This window comes from Rhineura floridana, chromosome 15 (assembly GCF_030035675.1).
Source record: "Rhineura floridana isolate rRhiFlo1 chromosome 15, rRhiFlo1.hap2, whole genome shotgun sequence".
NCBI lineage: Eukaryota > Metazoa > Chordata > Lepidosauria > Squamata > Rhineuridae > Rhineura > Rhineura floridana.
Window position 1 is genome coordinate 29,962,063 of NC_084494.1, and position 19,160 is coordinate 29,981,222.

The window sequence follows — 19,160 nt, forward strand, 5'->3', positions numbered from 1 at the left end:
AAATAGCATATTAAATAATCATTAATTTTATGTAATTATTCATTTTATATATAAATAAAAAACCATTGTCTTTAAAAATATGACAGAAAACAGCTTTATGATTCATTAAAGCAAGCCACTGCTGTATAGCAGCACTATCTTCAACCTTTAAAATCTGGTACAAAGCCCTATGAGGAGAGACTGAAAGAACTGGGCACGTTTAGCATCGAGGGGAGAAGACTGAGGGGAGATGTGATGGCACTACTCAAGTACTTGAAAGGTTATCACACAGAGGAGGACCAGGATCTCTTCTCAATCATCCCAGAGTGGAGGACACAGAATAATGGGCTCAAGTTACAGGAAGCCAGATTTTGGCTGAACATCAGGATGCGCTACCTAGTTGTTCAAGCGGTACGACAATGGAACCAATGACCTAGAGCCAATTGGTGGGCACTCCAACACTGGAGGCGTTCAAGAGGCAGGTTGCCAGCCACCTGTTGGATATGCTTTAAGTTGGATTCCTGCATTGAGCAAGGAGTTGGACTCAGGCCCCTTCAAACTCTGTGCTTCTATGATTCTATGAGCCACCATTAGCATGTACATTTAGGGACTTTCTTTCTTTCTTTCTTTCTTTCTTTCTTTCTTTCTTTCTTTCTTTCTTTCTTTCTTTCTTTCTTTCTTAACCATATTTGTTGGGAGCACAACCACTGATAAGGCTTTGTCATTGATCCCATCCTAGTCCAGATCTGCAGTTGGCAGCAACTGGAGAACAGGGCCTCCAATGCAGATGGGCAACTTGATATGGGAGTAAGCGGTCCAATAACACGAAAGCTTTTTTTGATAGCAGCTACATTGCGCATGTACCAGATGGATCAGAGCTAACAAACCCCCTCTTTGTCTTCTGTCCCAAAATGCATGTGCACATTCTCTACCCAACCCACAACCCGGTTAAGTGCTCCTGGCTCATCTGCTTCTACTGTTACCTGATTCCTTTTGGAACGAGCTTCAGCTCAATTACTCCCTCAGAGTCTCTGCCCAAGCACTCAACCCCTTTCAGTGTATGGTTTCAGGTTTGTCCCCTGGAAATAGCATCCCAGTGTTTGTCTCTTTTGGCCATTACCTCCCTTATTGAAGAATGAAAATGGTAACCCAACTTTCTCCAACCTGTTGCCCTCCAGACGTTTTGGGCTAGAAGTCCCATCAGCCCCAGCCATGGAGGCCACCAGTTTGGGGAATGCTGTTATAAGCACTCATGGTAGCTTGCATTCAAGGAATTTCATGAAAGAAAGCGTCACTTCCAAAGACGTTGCTCAGATGCAAAGAAGGTCAGGGCCTCTGTTCCTTGAATAGGTTTGCAGAAGAGGGAATTTCATGAAAAGCAAGGAGGAAGGTCAGTTTGGCAGGTGCAACCTAATCATGTACAGCAGAGAAAAACTGCATCTGCCAAAATCTGTGCTCTCCATCTGACCATCCTGCCTCACATCAGAATCTGGAATCAACTTATTAATTTGAAATTTGGAACAGATGTCCTAGCTCTCCCATCATGACAAAGGACAGGGCCTTTGGGGTTGTGGCTCCCCATTTGGGGAATGCTCTCCCCAGCGAGGTCCACCTGGCACCTTCATTGACATCTTTTCAGTGCCAGGTAAAAATTTACCTTTCCCCCCAGCTTTTGATGGACAGTGATGATGTATGCTTTTAGTTATGCTGCCAAAGCTTTCTCCTGCTGTCGTGTGTGTGTGTATTACTTTGTGCATTGTTTTTAGATGAATAGCATATCTTTGTGTGTGGAAGTGTTTTATGGTAGCTTTTTTATGTAATAATATACATCTGTTTTAAAATACGTTGCAAGTCGCTTGGAGACCTCTTTGTGTAACAAGTGACTAACAAGTTTAATAAATCACCGTCATCATTTGAATGATTGTTAATTCAAAATGATTATTTTGTATTGTTTTTATGGCATTTTATGGCTTACCATTTATGATACGAAAAAGGAAAATGGACAAGAAGGAAAGAGGATAATCAGCAGATGCAGGTGCTGTGGCCAGTTGGTCCCAGCCAGACCAAAGGAGGGGACATAGCTCCTTCACCTCTCCCTCTGATGCCACTCTCCAGCTCCTTCTAGAACAGTAGTTCCCCACATGCTGTCCTCTAGCACAAATTTCTTACCTGTATCCTTCACTCCTTATCAAATAGACACCCTCCCCCCCACTTACACATACACTGGATCAAATATGCAGAGTCCTTATAGGCAATGACCTATTTACCACTATCCAGGTAGCAAAATTTGCTCTGGCTGTAAAAAAAAAAAAAAGTCAGGCACAAAAAACAACAACCCAAAACCAGCAGGGTGAGTGGGACGTGGTTTTGTCCCATCCTATTTGTAGCATCCATGTAATTTGTGTGGAGGGTCAGTGTGTGCGTTGGCTTTTGGAGGGGAAGTGTTGTTTTTTACTCCTTTTTTGTATGTGTGTGTGTTTGCTGTTAAAATGACTTGTATTCCTATCCGCACTGAATTGTGGCGGCCTGTGGCCGAACAATAGGGCAACTGTGAGGGAACTAGAAAAGGTCCTCAAATGCAAAGATGTATCACTGAACACCAAAGTCAGGATCATTCAGTCCATGGTATTCCCCATCTCTATGTAAGGATGTGAACGTTGGACAGTGAAAAAAGCGGATAAGAGAAAAATCAACGCATTTGAAATGTGGTGTTAGAGGAGAGCTTTGTGCATACCATGGACCACGAAAAAGACAAATAATTGGGTGTTAGAACAAATCAAACCAGAACTATCACTAGAAGCTAAAATGATGAAACTGAGGTTATCATACTTTGGACACATCATGAGAAGGCCTGATTCACTAGAAAAGACAATAATGCTGGGAAGAACAGAAGGGAGTAGAAAAAGAGGAAGGCCAAAGAAGAGATGGATTGATTCCATAAAGGAAGCCACAGACCTGAACTTTCAGGATCTGAACAGGGTGGTTTGTAACAGATGCTCTTGGAGGTCACTGATTCATAGGGTCGTTGTAAATCAAAATCGACTTGAAGACACATAACAACAACAAAGCACAACTAAACAGATAAAATTTCCAAGTTCAATTGAAAACTATATCAATTAAAAGTCATTCATGACCCTAATTTTGATGCCAGGAGATGTGACTCCAGTGGCAGAGAATCTGCCTTGCATGCAGAAGGTCCCAGGTTCAATTTTCAATGGCATCTCCTGTCAGTGCTGGTTGGGAGAGGCTTCCTGCCTGAAAGCCTGGAGAGTGGCTGGCAGGCAGTGTAGATACTGTAATACTGAACTAGATTGGACCAGTGGTCCAACTAAGGCAACTTCCTATGTACCATTCTGCCACAGTTGTGAACAGGTGCCAGGATTCCAATGATTGGAACAATGCACCTTATGAAAGGAATCTCATGAGAAGCTCCTCCATGTGACCCACTTTCTGCTTTTTGTCCAACCACAAGGCACATTAAATCAGATCATATTAGATCATCCTTTCTTTTAGGAGAGCCAAAGAACTGAACAAGCTTACAAAGGACAAACATTGTGGTATGGCCTGTTCCTTCACCCTCTCAAAGTCTCTTCCTGGTAGTCACTTGAGAGAGAATTGGATGTTGTTTTCAGGACCATTTCATCCTGTTCCACCACCTAAAGTGGCCTGCTAGGAAGTTTTCTTGCTAGAGATGCCCACAAGTAGCTTCTTAAATAATATTGGGATCAATAAACTCTTCCTGCACACACACACACACACCACCACCACCATCACAATCATGCGTAGGCTGTACATCAGCAACTACAATGACCTGCCACAAAGTTCTCTTGCTGAAGAAGCCATTTTTTCACTCACTTTCCTTCCTAGGCCTGAACACACGGCATACATTTAAAGTACATGACTTCCCCCAGAGAATCCTGGGAAATGTGGTTTACCCCTTCACAGAGCTACAGTTCCCAGCACCCTTAACAAAACACAATTCCCAGGGTTCTTTGGTCATGTGCCTTAGTTGGCAATTGGAACCTCTTAAGTTGCTGATCCCACTGCAGGTTCAGATCAGTTTTTTAGGGCCCCTTGCCCAGCAAAACTATTTTTGGTGGGGCCCCTCCTAATTCATGCCTGTCTTGGTGGGTTTAAGTTGCTGGTAGCAATGGACAACAGCTCAGCATTTGAGGCAGGCAGCTACAAGCCAACCATCATTTTAATGATCTGTAATGCTTCTGCTGTAGCATTGCCCCAGGGCATTGTGGGTGATTAAAATGCTTATAGAGCTGACTGGAGTCAGTGGTGGGCCCAGTTGCAGAGGCGTTCTGGTAGCTCTCCAAGGATATCCAGTGCTGATGCCAATGTTACCCCCCTGTAAAATTTATGATTTTTTTCAGGTGTTTGGGGTCTCCTTCATCATCAGGTTCAAATTAATGCTCAGCTAACATTCATATTTGAAAAGATCCAGTTTGGTTTGAAAGAACTCCCCTTCTTCTCTTGGGGACGGCCTGCACTGATGGGTCATCGCTATCATTGTTCTTAAAACAAGCAACACTGGTCCATTGAACCACTCAAATTGCAAGTAAGCCACTGGAATCTCTCCAGCTTCAATGACTGCCTAACAATTGGGTCTGTGTTCTTTTACTTGAGTGCACACATTTGCTGCTCCTGGGCCATCTCAAGGTCAATCAACATGCCAAGATTTTACATCAGAGATGGGAAACGTGTGGTCTTCCAGATGTTGCTGGATAGCAACTCCTTTCATGTCTGACCATGGCTATTCTGATCAGGACTGATGGGTGTCAGAGTCCAGCAATATCTGGAGGGTCGCAGGTGCCCCCATTCCTTTTTTAAATCAGTGGTGGGCAACCTGTGCTTATGGTAGGAAAGTATCACCCAGAGAGCATTATTCATTGCAGAGACGCAGAAAGAAAAATCTCTTTATTTTACAGCCTCATAGTATTTATTTATTTAATTGATATCCCACTCTTCATCTCAGAAAAAAACCCAGGGCGGCAAACAAAAACATTAAAAGCACTTGAAAACATCTGAAAAACAAAATACTTTAAATATATTTTTAAAAAGCATCTTTAAAAGTCTTTTTAAAAGCGTAACTTTAAAAACATCTTAAAAAGCAATTTCAGCACAGACACAGATGGGGTTAAGGTTCTCTACCTATAAGGCTTGTTGAAAGTGAAAGATCTTCAGTAGGCACCAAAAAGGTAACAGAGATGGCACCAGTATAATATTTAAGGGAAGGGAATTCCAAAGGGCTGGTGCCACGACACTAAAGGTCTGTTTCCTATATTGTGCGGAACGGATCTCCTGATAAGATGGTATCTGCAGGAGGCCCTCACTGCAGGAGGTGCAGTGATCGACTGGGTATATAAGGGGTAAGACAGTCTTTCAGGTATCCTGGTCACAAGCTTCATAGGGCTTTGTAGACCAAAACCAGCAGCTTGAACTTGGCCCCATACCTACTTTTCTTGAAACTCTTTTTAGTTTGGGTTTACAGAACAAGGTTTTTTGAGGTCTGAGAAATCTGAAAACATTTACAACTCCCGATGAAGGAGTTTTAACTCTGAAATGAGTAGAGCAAAATAAACATCTTATTCTAGGAAGCATCAGAGACCGCCTCCTCTACATTCTACTTATCGTGGTGCTTTCCCTTTAGTTCCTGTGTGCTTTGGCCGCTGCAAGAACAAGTTATTAGACTAGATAGGCCTTTGGTCTGCTCAAGCACGGCTCATATTCTATAATCTGACCTGAAGCTGTGGGATAGGGATACCGTGGGATGTGAATTAAAAAATAAATTACAGAGTTGACTTTCCCTCGTGATTTTTAGTAGGATAAAGCTGTCTTGTGAATGCAACAGGGCATTTTATTTATTTATTTATTTGTTAGATTTATATCCTGCCTTTCCTCCAAGGCTCAAGGTGGTGAACATCTTTCTTCTCATTTCATCCGCACAACAACCTAGTGAGGTAGCTTAGAGTGAGAGATAGTGACTGGCCCAAGGTCACCCAATGGGCTTCATGCCCAAGTGAGGATTTGAATTCTGGTCTTCCAGGTCCAAATCCAACACTCTAACCACTGCGCCACACTGGCTTCCCTAACTCATGAAACCATAACTCATCTTAGATATGAAACCACAGCTCATTATTCAAGAAAGAAAGAAAGAAAGGAAGAAAGAAAGAAAGAAAGAAAGAAAGAAAGAAAGAAAGAAAGAAAGAAAGAAAGAAAGAAAGAAAGAAAGAAAGAAAGAAAGAAAGAAAGACAGACAGACAGACGTCAAGTTAGTATGGAGTGAATTGCCAAGCTGAGCCAAAATTTCTCAGAAGTGATGTTTCTGAGGGAAGAATTTTCTTTTTCTCAACCCTCCTAGAAAAAGAGGGCTGTTTTGCCAAATATTCTTCATAATGTGTGTGTGTGAGACGGTGGTGGTGACCGCCATTTCCCAACCTCCACACGATACCCCAGAACGAGGCTAGGTCCAGGGCATTGTGGAGGATGTGAAATGGTGATCATACTACCATCACGGTTGCTGCGCTTACATCAGCAGCAAAACATAAAAATGAACCCTCTGAAAAAAAAGAAAGCCTTAGGGAATGGCTGTATAGCTCAGTGGTAGAGCATGTGCCTTGAATGCAGAAGGTCCAAGGTTCAATCCCCAGCATCTCCAGGTAGGAATGGGAATGTCCCTTCCTGAAAGCCTGGAGAGGTGCTGCCCTTCAAATGTAGACTACAGGGACCAGGGGCCTGACTCGGTATAAGGCAGCTAGCTATGTTTCTACGTTCCCAAAAGAAAGAGGTCGCTCTGCTTCCACAGGTAATGTTGAACTCCATCTCTGAGAAACTGCTGGCAACCCTCCTTGGAGAATATTTGGAGAAAATGAACCCCCTCCCATTTCATTGTCTGGGAACAGGGAGGACATTTTCAGTTCCACCCAGCTCTTTCTGCATCCATAAGCAATTCCTTGTGGGGAAAAGCTGCAACTCGGTGGTAAAGCATCTGATTTGCACTCAGAAGGTCCCAAGTTCAATCCAGGTATCTCAGTAAGGCTAAGACAGACCCCATGCCTGGAAAACCCCTGCCGGTGAATGTAGACAATCAAATATACATCAGATACAATAGCCTGACTCTATTAGGCGCCCCCTATGTTCCATATCAAAAGGCTGCTTCACCATCCCATGGTTGGGATGAAAGATCAAAGCACTGGGACTTGATTCTATGGAAAATGGCAGCAAGCATTAGAAGACCCATCCATATATCTACATATATTGCAAGATGGCCTTTCGATAGGGAAGCATTCCTTTCTCCCTTGATTAACTTTGTATTGCACAAGTTGAAACTCAAAGCTCCTTGCTTCATTGCCAGGAGCAGAAGAGGTTGGGGGGAGGAATGAAGGTACCTGTGTGCTCCGTCGGCTGTGGGAGAGCGAGCGAGACCCAGCTGGTGCACAAAAGAACTCCTTGAAGCAGTCAATAGACAAAGAGAATCAGCTGTCACAGGAGCTCAGGGGCTCCCAGGAGTTTGAAGGGCCTCTCATCTGAAGCCACAAGCCTGACGCCAAGCTCATATTTACTCACAAGCCCTTATGTAACTGGTCCAGCTTATATACCCCCACCTGGCCTGTTTGCTGCCTGAGAGGCAACGGCTCTGCGGACAGATCTTGCCTCCCATTACCATGAAGACTCTGGTCCGTCTTGGCCTCCTCCTGGCTGCGCTCCTGGATGGAAGTGAGTCCACCCTGAGCATTTACCGGTCAACCTTTTTAGGGAAGGGCCATAACTCAGCAACAGAGCATTTGCCTTGCCTGCAGAAGGTCCCAGGTTCAATCCCCAGCATCTCTAGGTAGGACTAGGAGAGAATCCTGTCTGAAATCCTGGAGAGCAGCAGCTAGTCATTGTAGGCAATAATGAGCTAGATGGACGAATGGTCTGACTCAGTAGAAGGCAGCTTCGTAATGCTGTTTCCCCTCTTACCTTCTTTGTAAGAGATGCTAGAGTTAAGTAGGTTGTAGCTTGGATTCAAAGGCCGGTCCTTGGTGCCATCTTGATCTCTCTGTAGGCATCAGGCAAAGACCTTCCTGTTTACCCAGGCATTTGGCTCTCAGTGTGTGACATCCCAGCTATTCCGGCTTCTGTTACTGGGGCAGGACCAGCAGATGTCTCCATCAGACTTCTGTTTGTATTTGATGTGTTTTAAAGGTTTGTATCAATTGATTGTGTGTGCTTTTAAGGTACAGATGTGTTCTGAGGTCTTCTTGAATATGTTTGTTCTTTATCTGGTTTTAATGTCTCTTTGGGTCATTCCAGGAAGAAAAGCAATTAACAAATATAATAAAAAACAATACTTGTGTATTTGGAGGGGGGTGTGTTGGGCAGGGTCCATTGATGCAAAGGAAAGAAGCTGCTTTTGGTCCATCTACTCCGTGTTGCCTACACTGACTGGCAGCAGCTCTGCAGGGTTTCAGGCATGGGACATTCCCAGCTCTACCGAGCGATACTGGGGATTGAACCTGGGGGCTGGTGCTTGCAAAACAGATGTTCTGCCACAGAGCTACAGCCCTTCCCCAACATCTACTTTGTTACAGATACCAGAGGTTGTTTCAGAGGCTATTGACTCAGGGTTATTGCCCTGCATCAGTAACCCTCTCGTACAGGGACAAGGAACTGGTTTGGCCAGCTGCATCTTTTTGTTCTAGTGTAATCTTCTCCAACTATCTGGATGTTTCGGATGACAATCCTCCATTGGCCATGATGGTTGAAAATGTACTGCCTTCAACTCGATTCCAACTTATGATGACCCTATGAATAGGGTTTTCATGAGGCTGAGAGGCAGTGACTGGCCCAAGATCACCCAGTGAGCTTCATGACTATGTGGGGATTCGAACCCTGGTCTCCCAGGCCGTAGTCCAACACCGTAACCACTTAGGGATGATGATGATGATGATGATTTGTGGTTAAGGTGCTGGACTACAACTTGGGAGACCAGGGTTCAAATCCCCACACAGCCATGAAGCTCACTGGGTGACCTTGGGCCAGTCATACCTCTCAACCTCAGAGGAAGGCAATGGTAAACCCCCTCTGAATACCGCTTACTATGAAAACCCTATTCATAGGGTTGCCATAAGTCGAAATCGACTTGAAGGCAGTGCATTGCCATTTTTCATTATTATTATTATTAGAATTAGAATTAGAATTAGAATTAGAATTTATTACCCACCCTTCACCCAGAAGTCCCAGGGTGGGTCACAACCATTTTAATTAAAACAGATAATTAAAACAGTTAAAAAAACCTAAACAACATCACAGAAAATAAGGTGGGTCCTAAAAATATACATCTGAGGCGTGGAAGGCCAGGGTTAAGAGGTATGTCTCCAGCATTCATCAAAAGTTGTACAATGAAGTTGCCAGAATCACCTCGGTGGGGAGGGAGTTCCACAGCTTAGCAGCTGCTACAGGAAAGGCCCTCTCCCGGGCCACCTCCCGAACCTCCAAGGGTGATGGAACTACCAAAAGAGCTCCCTCTGCTGATCTCATGCAAGTTGTAGTTCAAAACAAGCGGAGGGCACCAGGTTGGGGAAAGGGTGCACTAAAACATAACACTGTCAGAATGACAATATACACAAATGTAATCCAAAGCAAAAGCATCTAACACTCTATGAAAACAGCAAGAAGGAGAAAATCAATGGGTCAGATGCAGATGGACAGTGCAATCCTATGCATGTCTACCCAGGAAGTCCCATTAAGTTCAGTGGTACTTAATCCCGGAAAAGTGGGTATAGGAGTGCTGGATTCAGCATGCCACAGTGGCTACAGAAGAAGGTCAGAGGATCCCCCAAATCTCAAGCTGGGCTTGCACCGACAGGGTGAAAGGTGTGTGGGAGGCAGCATTTCTCTGTTTCCCCTTCTTTTTTTTCCAGTTTTTGTCTTTTGGATTTTCCTGTTGGTCCCCAGAGGAAGTAAAATCAGCAGGCCAGGTCCAGGGGATCGAAAGTCTCCCCTAATCTGCTCCCCAAACGCCCTTAGAATGCCTCCTTTTTGCCCTCTCTGCCATCAGAGCACCATGGTCAGGAGAAGCTCTGTGGCTGTAACGAAGAGCCCCCCATGGGTGGACCTCCTGCTCTACCTTCAGTGAAGGAGATCTGCAAAATCCTACAGCCCCTAGGACAGCCTCCCAAGGACCTTACAATTGTGTCAAAGTTAACCCCCACTGATTTCACTGGGAACTATTTCTTGATTAACATCGCCCTTTGATTTCAACGACCTTTGTCTGGATCTAATCCAGTGCATTGGATGCAAATGTCAATATCCTGTTAATGTCCTCTTCATATAAGGTTGCCTCATTCATATGAGCTTGTCTTCTTCTGTTCTCTCTGCTGCTTTCCCCAGGTTCCTGCCTGATCTGTGAGACCTGCATCAGCCCTGGTGAAAGCTGCACAGGTCTGGCTCATCCCTGCAGAATGAATGAAGACACCTGCCTAACCATCATTGGAATGAACTCTTTGGGTGAGTGATGCAAAGATGAACGCGCAAATCCCGTCTTTCTTGGCCCAGTAGAGTGAGGAAGGGATTCCCATAGATCTTAGGCTTTAACGCAGATTGATTGTTGTTTTTTCTTTGCACATAGAAAATATAAAATACTTCTGCAGTGTGTCTTCCCTTAAGGTTACAAACTTGCAAATATATTGCCTTTTCCAAGCACTGTGCCTAATTAGATGTTCACTGAAAACAGGCAGCTTATATATTTAGTCTTTGTCTTAACTAATTACAGGGACAGGGAAGCTTGTTTCTCACTGTGAAGTAGGGATGGGTGAGAATTTTGATTCATTTTTTGCATTTCAAGCCAAATCCATCAAACGTGCACTTTCCGAAACAATATGAGAACCGAAACATAGCTATCCTTCACAATTTGCACTTATTCAAATGTTGCAATGCAGTTCGCCAGCTAATATTCAGTGGCACAGTACTCCTGGAGGCAATATAGAACCTGGTAGTCATGGATAGCTCCCACCAAGGTCCTCTGAGGAAGACAGTAGGGCTGAGCAACTGGAACTCACACCCCCTGAGATGGGAGCAATCTTCTCTTGTTGGCAGTTTGGGAAACGTTTTCAAATTCCTGTTTACCCCGGCATTTGATGGCTGAAGGGGACTGTTCTTGGCAACAATCACTGATGAAAGAATGTTTTAGAATACATCTAAGTGTATTTTAGAATGTAATTGTGTCTTGGAATGTTTTAACTGTTTTTAATAGGCTTTTTCTTTTCCTTGTTAAATTGTTTTGTTTATGTTTGCCGCCCAGGGCTCAGGACGGGATATTTATTCTAATACAACAACAACAATTTTCAGCCTTGCACTGGGTGTACCTCTTTAAATCGACCGTGAACCACCTCTGTTAATGATTTTTTTCTTCTTCTTGAGGTGGTGGAGATACCACAGAGACCCTCAAGACCTGCATTGCTGCTGACAACTGCTATGCTGGTTCCATCAGCGTCACCACCAACGCTGGGCTCCACCTACAGAGCATCTCCAGCTGCTGCCAGGATGACCTCTGCAACCGTTGGGAACTGAGCTGTATGGAACTACCTCTTTCTTTCCCTTGAGCCATTCATTGATAGGGATGGGGGAGATATTTGACTCCGTTTGTATTTAAAGGGCAACCCACCTAATTCACATTTTCCAAAACAATATGCGCCCTGAGATAAGGCCATCGTTTGAAATTCGCTCTTCTCCGAATTGTTCAGGGCAGTTCTCCAGCTAAGCAAGGTGTACAAAAATACATGGGGTGTAAAACTGCATAATTAGTAAATATAACGTACAAAATGCATTATATTAGGGAAAAATGGCTTTGTAAAAACCTGCAATGTTAGGCAAAATTATGTACAAAAGCACTGACCAGTTTTCATGAGAACTTTAACAACAACAAAAAGCAAACATGGAAATGCGGAGAACTGAATAAGACTGGGAAAATAAGAAATTGAGATAAATTGTCAGATTTGCCCTTCCCTATTCATTCACTCACTCACTCACCACCTGCTTCTCTTCCCTGAGGCATTCATTCATTCATTCACCACTGATTGTCCCAGAAGGTTTTACACCCCACTCTTCACTTCCTCACATTTCTCACTCTCCACCTAACTTTGCATATCCAATTTGGGACAGCAGATGGGGCCCAACATTGTCCAGACTTTGAGTAGCATACATTTTCCTTCTGGAAACTCTAAAATCTGACCCAGTCCTAATAGAACAGTGTGCCTGTAGAGCAGCATTCACTAACCTGGTGCCCTCCAGATGTTGTGGACTACAATTCCCATCAGCCCCAGCAAGCTGTATGGACCAGTTCACACCGGCATGCTCATCACTTGTTGGATGCAACATGTGGTAACCTGCACGCGCAAATGGGATATCGCAGATCTCACCCGCCACATGTCACCTCAAATGCAAAGATTTTGAGTGAAGTCAGTCCATGCAGTTAGGGGCCGGTTATCAAATGTGCATGTATGTATCTGCAGCAATCCATGGTAAAAGAAGTGAAGGGATCTGTGTACATGTGTGAACTACCTTAGATTCATAATGCTGATAACTTGGCTAGCAACACTCCTAGAAACGTTCTGGGAGAAAGTACAAGTCTAGGAATTATGCCACTCTCAACATCCTCATTTGAACTACAACAAGCCACCTCCCTAGTTCCTCTTTCTGGCTCCCCATCAAACATCAATATGTCATAATGCTGAATATTTAGCTCCCAGTCTGCCCATCCTGTGGCCTATAAAAGTCAAATTGTTACTTGTGAGGTCTTGACACCCTTCCCTCTTTTTATGGTCCCAGACAAGCAGCAAAAACAGGCGGTTTATCAAGCCCCTAGCAGGCTTGTTTGGTTGTAATTAATTTGGTAGGTCCTAAACTCTTTGTTTCGAGTGATACCTTTGATTAGAGCTCCTCCTGCAGGTGACGACGAGAACGTGCCTTTCTTGCTATCAGGCTATGCTAATGAACAGTGTTTCCCTAATACTTGATAATTAAAGAGACACTGTTCTGATTCCGTCAGTGGGTGATTTGATTTATATATAGTGGCACAGAGTTTAGGAGTAACCAGACTAGGGATAGAAGGATCTGTTAATTTTGGTTCTCTCAGTTTCTCATTTTCCCAGTCGTAAATTTAGTTCTCCAAATTTCTGCAGCAAAGATCCTCATGAAAATTCTTCATAATTTTAGTGTGAATTTATCCTAATAAACAAATTTTGCAAGCAATTTTTCCTAATATAATGCATTTTTAATGTTATTTTTCACCAATATATTTATTTCTATGCACGCTTTCCTCTACACATATAAAAAATTTCTGGTGCACTTTGTGTACAAAATTTAAAATATATTAATGTATTTTAAACTATGAATAAAAATAAACTATAGAAAACTATTACTTACCCTATACAAATGGGTTTCTTCTCATTTTCAAAATATAATTTCATAATATTTGAGGCACACCTAGCCACCTCTTAGGGCGCACCAGTGTGCCTGGGCGCACCATTTGAGAATCACTGCTCTAATGTATGTATTTTTGTAAGCACTAGTTGGAGAACCAAATCACAAAATTCGGACAAGTGCGAATTTCAAAGGATGGCTATGTTTTCATTCTCATGCTGTTTAAATGCAGATTGAATCAGATTTCTCCCCCATCCCTAGAATGAACAAAGGGCTTTGCATGGATTTCTCTCCACAGTGCCGCCAATGAACCTCACCTTCAATGGACTGCAGTGCCCAGTTTGTTCCATGTTTGGTTCCAATCACTGCAAGGGAACTGAGATGCTGAATTGCACAGGAATGGACAATCACTGCATCATAGTATCTGGGACACTGAATGCTGGTACGGTTCACCCTTAGTTATGAGGAAAAAATATTTTACACTGTCCTTTATCAATTGATTTCAGGTTGGTCACAATCACATAAAGTACAATACCAAAGAGCCACTAAAATGACAATTTCCAGAGGACAAGCCATGTTTGTTTTTTACAGTGATAAAACAGCATAGGGCAGAATCAGGCAATATAGCTAAAAAGCATGGATGAACAGAAAGGTCTTAGCCATGTACCTAAATGATTCGTTCCATGGAGGCTGGTGCCCATTGGGACTGGTCGGGAGGAAGGCAAAGAGGGCCAGCAGGTGGTGAAGCTAGAGCCAACGAAAGACGGAGCCAACTCATTCTGGTTTTGTCCTTGCCTTCCTCCCTGCTGAACCCCACAAAGGCAACAGAGAGAATACGGAGCAGGAGTCAGTGCCATTCTACGGGCTGGATGCAAGTAAGTAGGCAGGCAGGTGAGGGCACATTGAGCTTGGTGGAATAGTGCCCCGCGCGCCCTGATGCAACACCGTCCACTGGATTACTTGCTCTCTGCTGCTCCAGAGGGCAGGACTAGAGCCAATGGGTGGAAAGTGCAAGGGAATTGCTCAACAGTAGGGTAAACGTCCTAATGATAAGTGACTGTGGAACAGAGGTGGTGGATTCTCCTTTACTGGAGGTATTTAAGCAGAGCAGCCTTCACCAACCTGGTGCCTCCCAGATCATCTGGACTACAACTCCCATCAGCCCCAGCCAGCACAGCTGATGAAGGCTGAGGCAGAGGATGGACATAGCCGTCTGCCAGGGAGGCCACAGTCACATTCTGCCTTGTAGTTCCTGCATTGGGTAGGGGATTGGAGTAGACGATCCCCATGGGTCCTTCTGGTCCTGCAGTGTCAGGTCCCAGATGTTCATGATCAGTTCTATTGCTATTTATATATTACATTTATCCTCCCCATCCTTCAAAGCTGGAGATTGACACTTGGACCTTCTGCATGCAAAGCAGTTGCTTTGTCACTAGGCTATGGCCCTTTCCCTAGACTTATGTGCTAACCGACTTCATCTTCTCCCTGCAGGTGGTCTTCCCTCCATATTCACGGCAAGAGGCTGCAGCACAGAGACGGCCTGCTCTTTGCCCCTGGGGACGGCTCTTTACTCTGCGGGAGCGGTCTTCAACCTCGACAGGGTTGCGTGCAACCCAGCACCGAAAGCCAGCAGTGACTAAGAGAGAAGGCGGCTGGGGGGACAAGGAACCCTCTTGCAGCCCTCTCCTTTCACTGCTCTGCCAGCTTTGCCGAACGTCAGCTTCTCTTTCTGTGGTGCCGTTTGGCCAGGATTCTTTTTCTTAACCTTCAGTGTTTTCCTTGAATAAACTGGCAGGAAAAACCAGCAAAAGTCATGCACATCATTCTCGCCTCTGCCTCTCGAGGCCTGACTGGGGACTTGGGAGACCGGGTTTCAACCTAGTCCAGGAAGCTGCCGTTTGGAACCTGACATGTAGCAGCCTGTTAGGTTGTCTTCTGCTGAGCAGAGAAAAGCACTCCAGTAGAAAGGAACACAGGGATGCTGCCTTATGCCAGGTCAGACCATTGCCTCATCTAGGTCAGGTCTGGGGAACAGGGTACCTTGAATACCAGCTGCTGGGGATCACAGTGTTGCTGGGCTCGTGTTCTTTCAAGCAGGGATCTTTCTTTGCAGCCCGGCTTGAGTTCAAACCAGGCTGCAAAAGCAGAAAGGAGTGTACTCCCAATTCTTTCCTTTGAAGTTGGGCCTGAGAACTGAAACACAGCCACCCTTGTCATTCACACTTCTCTGAATTTTGCCGCTCATTTCTCCAGCCAAATAAGGTGAACAAAAACGCATTGTGGTAGGGGGAATTGCTTTGCAATGACGTGTCTGTTTGCAGACTGGTGTGGGAAAGTGAAGAACTGAATTTCAGATTGGGGGGGAAATGAGTAACTGAGAGAAATCGTAACGGATCGTCCGTAATCCTACCCAACAAAATTCACTCTCAGTAAAGCTAAACAGTCAGTGGTTTAGTAGTAGCTGTGGGGAAAAGAATACCCAGTTTGGAAGCGTCTGCAATATACAAAACGAACAAGTGACATGAAAAGATACAAAGCTTGCTCTTGGGGCACAGTCTCTGGCCAGGAAGAACCACAAAGCTCCTTCCTCCTCAACCGTCCCACTTCCTTTGCCCTTTTAAATATGGCCCTCCCAACAATGGCCATTTCCTGTTTTCCTCACCTTGCTCACAATCAGCCTATTTATAAGAAGGCTCCTCTCACGCTCAAGGGAGCCAACTGAGGAGGGGAAATGGGTGCTTCTTCTCAAGCGTGGCTCCCTCTCTGCTCACCTTTCTGCCTTTTTACCCCTCCCCACTCAGTCACAGATCTGTCATCACAAAGTTGTGATGCCTCCATACTCCCACAGTTGTTTTGCTGTGAGGAAAGATCTAGGCCAGGGATAAGGAACTTGTGGACCTCCAGATATACATCTCATCAACCCTTGACCATAGGCCATACTAGCTGGGGCTGATGGGAGTTGGAGTCCAACAACATCTGGTGAGGTACCAGGTCCCCTACTGCTGATCTAGGCCACAGACGGAAGATAAATCTAGGCTGACGTGTTAGGTGTTTTGACAAAACATTCTTGGGGCCACCTCAGAGAGTTGATTTGGGTGTCATGAAAGGGCAACAAATTGTTAGTGAGGAGACCTCATGGGCTTCCCATGGGCATCTGGTTGGCCCCTGTGAGAACAGGATCCTGGCCTTAATGGGCCATTGGCCTGATCTATCAGGGATCTTTTTATATTCTTATGATACTGATGCAAAGTTGCCTGATGGAGAGGCAGGGCTATTGGTCAGTCTGGCCCAAAAAGAGGTCTTCTAGCATCTGCTGCTTCACCCTTTCAAGTAGAGATATACTGAACCAGGGACATTCAGCATGCAAAGTACATGTCCTACCACACAGCAAAGGCTCTCACTTCAAGCAACCCACCCCTGTTTTGTCAAAGAAAGGCCACAAGGCAAAAAGAACATCAAAGAACAACATGTATTTTTGACTCATAATCTCCTTGCAATCACCCTGGAAAGCTGAACAACAAACAAATAGCAGAATAGAGCCATTGTCCAGCCAAATGTACATGTGGCTCTTTTATTTGATAACAATACCTCCTTGGGAAACTCCCAGAGTCTGTTTCCCCTTCCCTGACACCTCGTGAGTCTGAAGTGCAAAGGAGAAAGACTGGAGACAGACCTGCAAGGTCCAAGATTTGAGTAGGATGGATATGCGCCAAAAGAGAGTAAACACATCACAGAAAAGAGGACACAGAAATGCATAATGTTTGCAGGTGCTAATGGACATATCTAGATGCAAATTTAAAATGAATAATAAACAGAAATATAATAGATCCCACCATGGTGGGGAGGACTGTGACCAGGTGATTTGTGTATCAGTGGGCAGAGCAATCCAACTTTCCAGATGCCAGTGCGAAATGTGTAGTCATCCAGGGTTTTGGGGGGTCTTAGACCTCTTACTTTTTTGGGGAGCAGGGTCCCAGCAGGGTCCCTCTGTCTCCTGCATCATGTGAGCCAACCAGGATGAAAAGAAGACTGAGAAGTCTTCTAACATGCTTCCTTACCCTTTCCTGCTATTTGGAGCCAATCAGAGTGAAAGGAGGTGAGTCAGACATTATTCTCAGTAGCGAATACTCTCCCTTTAAAAGCTCCTAGGCATGTCTGTTGTTGCAAGAGAAGGCATTAACAAGGATCTCCTTCTCAACCCAGCAGCGAAAAAAGGTGTGGGATGGATGTGACCATCATGAAGGGACCCTGAACTTCTGCATTTGCCGCTACACCACTGGCCAGCAAAAGCAAAGCCAGCGGTGGTAGAGCTGGCAGAAGGGGGCACCACATTCAGCTGCCGCTTGGAGGCCTCGTGGAGGGGAGGACACTGGCTGTGCCAGCAGAGCACAGCACAAGGAAACAAAATACATGTTTCCTTCTGCCGCCCCTTTTCCTGGTGTAGCAGCTCCTGCGATGGCCACAAGGAGCCAAACGGGACCTGGAGATCAGGTAAGTTCCCCCTGTGGTCCCTCCTCCAACACACCCCTGGATCGCCCCTTCTGCAGGCCTTCCACTGGCTTCCTTTACACTGAGCTGCGTTTCTCCAGCAGACCACCATCTGAGTCGGGATGAGAGACTTATGCTGGCATAGCCTGGCTGAGCTGGGACCCAGCCAGCTCAGCCAGAGGCCCTCCATATCCAACTTTCCTCAGCCCGGCATAGATGCAAGTTGGATTGTGCCCTTAATCTCCTAACTTGTTTATGGCAACTGCCTTCCTATCACAGGGTTCTTTATCTTTAAACTGGACTTGGAACGGACAATCCATCAAATATAAAGTGCCTTCAAATACAGAACAGGCTTTATAGAATGCTCTCCCCAAAGAAGGCCCACTTGGCACCAACCTTGTCATTGTTTTGGTGCCAGGCAAAGGCATTTTTGTTTTCCTGGACATCTGGGTAACACCGATGATACGATACTGCACTGTTAAATCTGTTTTAATCATGCCCATGTGATTTTTGTTAGATTTCTTAAAACCTTTCCAGGAAGGGAGATCCTTATTAACCATAGAGAGGCTGACAAGACACTGGCAGACTTCTGTTAGATATTATTATTATTATTGTTATTATTGTTGTTATTATTGTTGTTGTTATTATTATTATTATTATTATTATTATTATTATTATTATTATTATTAAATTTGTATCCCACCCTTCCTCCCAGCAGGAGCCCAGGGCAGCAAATAAAGCGCTAAAAACACTTTAAAACATAATAAAAACAGATCTTAAAATACATTAAACAAAACAGCTTTAAAAACATTTTTAAAAAACAACTTTAAAAAAGGGTTAAAAACATTATTTAAAAGCATATTAAGCAATTCTAACAAAGACACAGACTGGGATAGGTCTCAACTTAAAAGGCTTGTTGAAAGGGGAAGGTCCTCAGTAGGCACCAAAAAGATAACAGAGATGGCACCAGTATAATATTTAAGGGTAGGGAATTCCAAAGGGGAGGTGCCACCACACTAAAGGTCCATTTCCTATGTTGTGCAGAACGGACCTCCTGATAAGATGGTATCTGCAGGAGGCCCTCACGTGCAGAGCGCAGTGCTCGACTGGGTATATAAGGAGTAAGATGATCTTTCAGGTATCCTGGTTACAAGCTGTATAGGGCTTTGTACACCAAAACTAGAACCTTGAACTTGGCCCAGTTGTTGTTATGTGCATTCAAGTCGATTACGACTTATGCCGCCCCTATGAATCAGCAACCTCCAGTAGCATCTGTTATA

At 44.5% G+C, this 19,160-nt stretch overlaps 1 protein-coding gene across 1 annotated transcript; it reads left to right on the top strand.

Moving 5' to 3' along the window:
• The first annotated feature begins 7,625 nt into the window (after positions 1 to 7,625).
• PINLYP (phospholipase A2 inhibitor and LY6/PLAUR domain containing) lies at positions 7,626 to 15,147 on the top strand. The gene is made up of 5 exons (XM_061597195.1): positions 7,626 to 7,704; positions 10,363 to 10,479; positions 11,392 to 11,544; positions 13,691 to 13,834; positions 14,884 to 15,147. Exons 1-5 carry the CDS (start codon positions 7,653 to 7,655, stop codon positions 15,030 to 15,032), a joined length of 615 nt encoding a protein of 204 aa, XP_061453179.1. The 5' UTR covers positions 7,626 to 7,652; the 3' UTR covers positions 15,033 to 15,147.
• Positions 15,148 to 19,160: the final 4,013 nt, after the last annotated feature.

Coding starts and splice junctions, on each gene's coding strand:
- PINLYP (XM_061597195.1), top strand. CDS start 7,653: ATGAAGACTCTGGTCCGTCTTGGCCTCCTCCTGGCTGCGCTCCTGGAT. Junction 11,545..13,690: donor CAACCGTTGGGAACTGAGCT/GTATGGAACTAC, acceptor TTCTCTCCACAG/TGCCGCCAATGAACCTCACC. Junction 13,835..14,883: donor ATCTGGGACACTGAATGCTG/GTACGGTTCACC, acceptor TTCTCCCTGCAG/GTGGTCTTCCCTCCATATTC.